The sequence below is a fragment of the Denticeps clupeoides genome, chromosome 2 (genome assembly GCF_900700375.1).
Source record: "Denticeps clupeoides chromosome 2, fDenClu1.1, whole genome shotgun sequence".
Taxonomy (NCBI): Eukaryota; Metazoa; Chordata; class Actinopteri; order Clupeiformes; family Denticipitidae; genus Denticeps; species Denticeps clupeoides.
In genome coordinates this window covers 35,569,309-35,577,399 of record NC_041708.1, presented here as the reverse complement: position 1 = coordinate 35,577,399, position 8,091 = coordinate 35,569,309, and the positions used below count along the sequence as shown (strand labels likewise).

Sequence of the window (8,091 nt, the reverse complement as noted above, 5' to 3'; positions counted from 1 at the left end):
CGTGAACGTCTTGAATAAGGTTGCACCGCGGTGATGTAGTCATCTTATATTTCTGCCTATACAATGCAGAGACAGGAACTAGACATGGCTCCAAATATTTGTCAAACAAACAGTTCCTCAGGCAGGTGTTGTTATTCATGTGGTGCACACAGGATTCCATGCTAAGAAGAATCTCCTTCCTTTGATTAGTCCGAGTTGAAAAGAGGGGGCCCTCGGACCAAATGGACACTCCCTAGCCTGACGAAGGGAGCCTTGTGTTGTCGTATTTTGATAAGTCAGGAAGGAAGCTGTCTCCCATTTTGATTTCCTACGGAAGGCCTTTGGTTTGGAACCCATAAACTGTTTAGCTATTTCCATCTTTAAAAATTATGAATGAGATGGGCTGTTGCTTTTGATACGTCACAGACTTTTGATAATGTAGCGCCCCCTTCAGGAAATAATGCAGAGCTTTGAACATAATGCACAGTAAGCATGTTGTGTTGGCTGCTTATTTTTGCTCAATTTTTTAGCTCTAATTATTGATCTTACTGGACCTTGACATAAAAGCTTGAAAGGTCAACCATGAGTTTGTAAAGATTGTGAAGTGTTGTTAGATCCGAGGCTAGGCTATTAACCATGCATGGTTCTTTAACCCCTACAGGCTCAGCTGAGTCTCTGTCCATGGAGATTCCCACTCTTGCATGTACCTGTGTAGTTGCCACTCTGTTCTGGTTGCTTATCACACTCCTCATTCGCAAACTGAAACAGGTGAGACGGACTTGAATGATCAAATCTTGTCAGAATTCACCCGGGTTCCTCCAAAACTATAAAGGAAGTTAAGAGGTTATCGTGCACAGTTGACCCACAGTTTGGTGCATTTCTCAGCAAAACTCCTCAGCAGGCAAAACAGAGTATCTGTCCATAGTCCTGGACCCGGGGGAGGGCAGCCTTGCCCGGCAGTGTGAGAGGCTCCAGTTTGACCCGTCCCAGTGGGAGTTTCCCCGGGATCGTCTAAAACTGGGTACGTTACGCAGCCCGGGTCGCTCGAATCTGCGATTTATCCCTTATTCTTATATCTTAATCCACTTGTTAATGTTGAATATTTCAGAGAAGCCATTAGGAGAAGGCGCTTTTGGGAAGGTGATGCAGGCCTCGGCTTTTGGCATCAATAACGCTACAGGCTGCACAACTGTGGCGGTCAAGATGCTGAAAGGTGCAAATTTTAATAAACCTGACAAGTGCCCTTTTACGTTTTCCCCAGACAAAGTATTCATTTCATTCTGCATTTGTTCCTTCAGAGGGAGCTACGCCCAGCGAACACAAAGCTCTGATGACAGAGCTGAAAATCCTGAACCACATTGGGCACCACCTCAATGTCGTCAATCTACTGGGGGCCTGCACAAGAGCTGGAGGTGTGCGTTTTTACATACACTGTGGGATTTGCGTGATAGTTGCCATCATGTCCTAAAAGGTTTTGCAGATTATGATGATTAAATGGCACCAACAAAACCAATTATGTTGTGCTGTACACAAAGAAGTGAAACCACAATGAATTAAAAGTGTGTTTATCAGCTGGTTTTGTCTCTCTTACTCTCGCACAACCAACTTTCTTGTCGCATTTTGTGTTTTTTGTACTGGATTTTGTTGTTTTTTTGTGTGGTTGTAGGACCTCTGATGGTGATTGTTGAGTACTGCAGGCATGGGAACCTTTCAGCCTACCTGAAGAGCAAGCGCGAGGTCTTCTTTTTGACCACTGTGACCACGGCACGTTGGAATTAGTTTCTCTGTAATACTGTACAGTCCAGATTTCAATGTTGGAATACTTTTTGTGCTCATAAGTCACAGTCAAAAATGTGAATGAGCTAAATTTACTGTTTTATTTATTTAGCCTTGCAAATTTACTTCATTGTCACAATATGTTACACAATAATTGCTCGTTTTTCATGTGGAAATATTTTTAGGTAGCTTCTCTTTACGCCCTTATCCAGAGCGACTTACAATCAGTAGTTACAGGGACAGTCCCCCCCTGGAGCAACTTGGGGTTAAGTGTCTTGCTCAGGGACACAATGGTAGTAAGTGGGGTTTGAACCTGGGTCTTCTGGTTCATAGGTGAGTGTGTTACCCACTAGGCTACTACCACTACTAGGCTACCCACTAGGCTACTACCGACCATTTTTAGTGGAAATATCTATGAAACACAGCTGTGTTTTTAGTCATGTTGCACTGGTCATTTCTTTACTTGGGCAGTGTTTGGCCTAGCAGGTAAAGATCCCGAACAGCCAAAGTACTGTCCCCACAATCTGTTGCCCTTTCATGGCTGCTCACTGCTCTCTCAGGGGATGGGTTAAATGCAGAGACCACATTGTGGTGTGTCACTTTAAATTCTAGTGGCAAGATAAAATCATTATTCATTGATAAGGCCAAATAGTCCAGTAACATGATTAGAGCATTTTCTTTTACAACTGTCTGAGATATGTTTTGTCCTGCTTACTGCAGGTCCGAGGAAGACAATATGGAGGGAAGAGGCCTCTGGTGATCACATCCAGCAACCAAAGCAGCACCAGCTCTGGGTTCGAGGAGGAGATCGAGGACAACAGTGGTTAGAGCCAGAGCCTCACTGTTAGCCGTTAACTATCAAACATCCTCATCAACTGGTATTTAGCCCCAACTCTGTCTCTCTCCATGTGCCAGTGAACCCCATTTCTCCCAGCGAAACCCCGTTGCTGCTGGAGGACCTAATTTCCTACAGCTTTCAGGTGGCCAAAGGAATGGAGTTCCTGGCTTCACGCAAGGTTACACATAACTTTGCACAACCTTACTGGCTTAAAAATACAGTACTGTGCAAAAGTTTCAATTGATAATGAAACTAATTAACTAAAGGTTTTTCATCTTCCCAATGATAGAGGACTATCTAAAGGTTTAAACATTGAAAATAATTTGAAGATTTGAGAAAAACTATCTGGAGATGTGCTACAAGAGCTGGTAGTTGGTCTCTGCCGGATTACAATTAATGGGTTTAGGAAAATCAATATTTGATCATGACATATGGGGCTTTTGCAAATTGCTTGGATCTTAGATTTACAGTGCTTTTATTGTCACTGGTTGGTATTGGTGCACATTAAAGACTTTTGCACAGTAGTGTATATCTGATAAGTGAAGTCTAAATGTATGTACTTATTATACAGTTTTTACAACAATTAAGCTAATGATATGTTTGATGAAGAAATTGTATGTTGTATATTTATTGTATTATTGCTAAGACTAAGACCACTGTTCTCAATGGTAGTGTATCCACCGTGACCTGGCTGCACGAAACATCTTGCTGTCTGATAACAACGTGGTGAAGATCTGTGACTTTGGCCTGGCCCGAGACGTCTACAGGAACCCCGATTACGTACGCAAGGGAGACGTAAGTGCATTGATCCCTGTGTGGAATCCGAGCAGGAGGTCTAAGTAGGAGATCAGCGCTGGGCTAAATGACTTGTGTGTGGTTTGATCTGTCCAGGCAAGACTTCCTCTGAAGTGGATGTCCCCGGAATCCATTTTTGACAAGGTGTTCACAACTCAGAGTGACGTGTGGTCTTTCGGAGTTCTGCTGTGGGAGATTTTTTCCCTGGGTGCGTTCTGTTTCTTCATCCACAGCTCTGTTGTACAACACCCCCTGTTAATAAGTGAGAAAGCAGCTATCCCACATTCTTGATTTTCCTGGTAGATTTGCCGCCAATGTTCTATATTCAGTCTTCTAAGCATGCCTTGTCCATTCAACACATCATACTTTTTCCAACAATATTTTTATGGATTTTAAACAGGGATATAACAAGGTAAACATGTAATGTTTCAATATACTGTACATTTTATAACCCCCTTATAAACCCTATAGCACCCACCCCACCCCTCATGATTTTTATTGTATTTTATTCTGGTATGAAATTGGAAATACCAAAATCCATGTGACAGAAGGATCACTTGAAAGAATGATCTGAAATGGGTCAAGATGAATGACTTCTTAAAATTGGTGTAGGAGCTTCTCCATATCCAGGACTGAACATAGACGAGGAGTTCTGCCACAGGCTGAAGCAGGGCACCCGTATGCGCGCCCCTGAATACAGCACCCCTGAAATGTGAGGTTCAAATGTGTAGTGTTTTTTCAACATATGAATGATACCACTGAACCTACAATCTGAACTGAGACACGTCACTGCAGCTACAGCACCATGCTGGCATGCTGGGAGCAGAACCCGGCAGATAGACCCACCTTCACCGGCCTGGTGAAGACACTGGGAGACCTCCTGCAGGCCCAGGTCCAGCAGGTGAGTGCCTCACACAGGTCCAGAATATCACATGCAGAAAGAACCCGAACAGTCATAAAAAATGTTTTCCCTAATCTCCCCTGTCTTGTGAAGGATGGGAAGGATTATATTCCCCTCAGCGCATCTTTCTCTGACGACGGTGAATTTACATGGCAGGATTACAAAGATGCCAGCCAAAGAGGGCAAGCATCCATTTTAAATAATATGTAACGCAGTACAATAATCATTATAAACAAATGGCGTCCGCCACTGGCTGCACACAATGTGAATAATGCATAAAAAAGACAGAAAATTGCTATTTCTCTTGGCTTCTCCAGCTATATAAACACCAGACGGACAGAAACCATCACAACGTTTGAAGAAGATCCCCACAGGGAAAACTCTGATGTAAGTTCGCAAGAGCCTAAACGATCCCGAGTGAGAAATGTCTATGTCTGTGACATTAGAATGTGTGTGTGTGCTTTTTTAACTTCTTGAGATGTTCTTTGTGTCTTTATTAAGGATAACCAGACAGACAGTGGCATGGTTCTGCCCTCTGAGGAGTTGAAAAGGCTGAGATGGAGCGACAAAATCCACTCTGACAGCCTGAGCAAGTAAGTGATAAAAAAAGGAACAATTTAGAGCATATTTAGAGTGTAAATGGCTTCCAGACATTTGGAACACAGATGTTTGATGGTTTTTAAACAATCTTTTGTCCAGTGATGAGTTTGAATGTTTAAGGGGTGATTGTAAAGAATGTCACTATTGTGTGGTGTGCTCACTGTGACACAGTCTCTTCTGCAAACAGGTTCTTTAGGCTCCACTCGTGTCAGCAGGACGTGGGTTCTTCTTCAGTGTTGCCATGTGTCAACGGCTCCCCCAGAGGCTGCAGGGAGAACAGACATCCCATAATCCCTTGCGACAGTGACTCTGAAGACAGTTACTCTCCTCCACCTGAGTACAATTTATCCTTCCACTACCCTTCATTCTGACTCTGGGAATCAGATCTGAATCCAGGATGTTTGATGATTGGCTCCGGATTCTGACTCGCAGGTGAAGGTGGATTGGAAAAGAAATCAGAAGTCCTCAGACTGTGACCATGACGCAGCCTTACACTCTTTATTATGAAAAAAAAAACATTCACCAAAAAGCCATTCTGCTCAAGTTCTCATAACAGTGATTGTACTATTCTTATTTCTTCATGGAATCACTTTTACTTTTGATGAGCTAACGTTTTAACGTGTTTCTGCTGCTCTTGCACATCTGTGATTCATTTATTAATCGACACAGCCAGAATTTCAGGAAATCATTAATACTTATTATGGAGTTATTAGTAACAGCTGTCTTATCAGTTTATTAACCAAGCCAAGTATGCTCTGAATATACACTATATAATTTTAAGTGCTACTGCTTTACTGCTGGTACAAAATATTCATTTTAGACTGAATGTAAATGAATTTAGATTTGCTCAGATAAACTCCGCTGTTAATTACTGTGACACGTTATATGCTGGAAGAGACTATTTCTGTAGATTATTTGCTGTAATGGGACTATGATATATAGTATGTAATCACTGGGCTGCAGACCTTTATATATATATATATATATATTAAATAAATATAAAGAGGTAGAAGATGCAGAACATACCAATAGCAGGATCTTTTTTTATTTATTTTTTTTTAAATCAAACATTTATGAGACACTGGGTTTGTGCTTTTAGCCAGTTAAGTTCTTACCAAGCTTAACCAATGGATGCCTATAAACAGGGACAGGCAGTGGTGAACAGCAGTTCATCAGCTTCAACTGTTCGGCATAATAAATTTCGCACTCACAAGTTTGCTTCTTTGTGGCAGCGTTTGACAGGATTGTGCAAAAGAAGCATCGTCATATTTCCAGCCACAGCGTGCAGGGCACGGATTTTAAATGAAGCACCTCAATTTGAATAAAGGCTTTTATACCTCATACCAGTACCTCATTTTTAGCCTGTTGCTGGGGGACAAACAAAACTGTGCGATTCGATCATCACTTCGGATCGGGTTCTGCTTTATTTGTTTCACACACACAAATCTATTTGCATCTGTCTGCATGCAAACAGCTTACGTGACTTAAAACACGACCTCCAGTTTAAGGAAGAAAGACTCCACTCGCCTTCTCAGTTTTGGTATTCTTTATTAAAATACTGCTGTACACACAAATATTGCAAAAATGTGAGACATTTAACACAAGAGGGCATAAAACCGGAAGTGAGCGTCAGTGTAGATGTGCGTGGGGCGGCAGCACAAACATTACTGGAGTGTCAGTCCTAGGGCTCGGGATCATGATATGAGAATTAAGTCTGTGTGGGTCTGTCTAGTGTTGCGTGAGTGTAGGGTGGAGAGTGAGAGTGCACGTGTGTTGAGGTGGGTTTCTTGGCACCACATTCACCAAGCTGTTCTTACCGACAACTTCACTAAAAACAGGAAAACAGGAGAGAATGTGTACGCAATTCTAGACACAGTCCAACATGTAGCGCCCTCAGACACGGCCTGACTCCTCCCACTCCTCTGTGACCCCTTCCTGTCCAGTGCGGTGTGACCTGTGACTCAAGTCCAACCATATACCACTGCAGCTTGACTCACGCATTGGATAAAAGCAGCCAACGACAGGTCAGACACATTCAATCATTGGGCCGATCCAGTGGTGAGTCCTCCTGAGAGAATTCCATGCCAACTCAGCACTCTGAGCACAACAGTCCCATCCCAAACCCCACAGACCTCTGGGTCACAGCCCACATGGGGGGGGGAGAGGGGAAAAAAAAAAAAAAAAAAAAAAAAAAAGTCCAGCGAGTTCATATGACATTATCCTTAAAACGGTCATACGAGAATTAAATAAAAAATAAAAAATAAAAAAAAAACCCGCCTTAAGAGCCCCGCCCTTCCCTCCCCACAACCCTCCTGCTGGAATTGGTCCACAGTTTTTTTTTTTTTAGTTATGAGGCGAGAGTGCGCTACAGTTTTCCCCATCATGCATCACAGCTGAGTAAGAATGAGAACTGGCACAAAATAAAAGCTCGACTTTGTCAAAGTGAGAGATGTGAAATAAGGACCAGTAAGGTAATGAAACAGAGAAATTCAGAAGTTCCAAAAGAAAAAGAGAGATTCCAGGAGGAGAAAAAAAATAAAATAAAAAAATCGGACCGATCAATGACTGGACAGAAAGAAGGAACATTCCACAATGAGACAGGACCGTTTTGCTTCCTGTGATTAATTTCAAGACCAAAAGTGATCAAAATAAAACTAATAATTATAAATCCACACCAACTGGTTGTCACATTTGAGAATAATCCAATGGAGGTTGCATAACTCCACAAATAAGACCTTACAGAGGAAAACGCACCCCCATTTTCGGCAGCGCCACCAAATTTACTGACGTTACCATCCCATGCCCACCCATTTTACCTCGTTTTACGACCACCCAAATTATAAGCAGGCCACCATGGCCACCGGTGCACCGTGCCAACAGCTTGCCCCTTCTCCAACCCTCCACACCCCCTCCCCCCAACACGCACAAACCCAGTAGTTTGTCCCATGAAAGTGCGAAGGAAGGGAATCATGGTCTCTTCCAGGGTCACCAGTGGTCTGTCCCATCTCTTAGTGCCTCAGTAAAACGTTTCTGGGAGGAAGAGAGATGATATAGAAAATAAAGTCTGATTTTATTTCGGTTTCTTGCTCATGTCTCTTTGCCGCCCTGTGGGCCATACGCTTTAAAAAAAAAAAAAAAAAAGAAAGAAAACAAAACCAAAAAAAAAATACAAAATAGACAAGGAACTAAAATTTAGTGCATC

The 8,091-nt window shown here is 42.5% G+C and overlaps 1 protein-coding gene across 2 annotated transcripts in view; it reads left to right on the top strand.

The window, feature by feature from the left end:
• Positions 1–6,230, top strand: part of flt1 (fms related receptor tyrosine kinase 1) — a 25,163-nt gene extending 18,933 nt beyond the window's left edge. For both annotated transcript variants that reach the window (XM_028960605.1, XM_028960597.1), the window contains exons 16-30: positions 641–747; positions 865–1,000; positions 1,088–1,192; positions 1,278–1,391; positions 1,646–1,743; positions 2,476–2,578; positions 2,671–2,771; positions 3,266–3,388; positions 3,485–3,596; positions 4,001–4,100; positions 4,184–4,289; positions 4,383–4,471; positions 4,607–4,676; positions 4,791–4,882; positions 5,077–6,230. In XM_028960605.1, the coding sequence (XP_028816438.1) occupies positions 641–747; positions 865–1,000; positions 1,088–1,192; positions 1,278–1,391; positions 1,646–1,743; positions 2,476–2,578; positions 2,671–2,771; positions 3,266–3,388; positions 3,485–3,596; positions 4,001–4,100; positions 4,184–4,289; positions 4,383–4,471; positions 4,607–4,676; positions 4,791–4,882; positions 5,077–5,260 (1,640 nt within the window). In that variant the 3' untranslated portion in view covers positions 5,261–6,230. The remainder of the gene's footprint in view (positions 1–640; positions 748–864; positions 1,001–1,087; positions 1,193–1,277; positions 1,392–1,645; positions 1,744–2,475; positions 2,579–2,670; positions 2,772–3,265; positions 3,389–3,484; positions 3,597–4,000; positions 4,101–4,183; positions 4,290–4,382; positions 4,472–4,606; positions 4,677–4,790; positions 4,883–5,076) is intronic.
• The last annotated feature ends 1,861 nt before the right edge of the window (positions 6,231–8,091 follow it).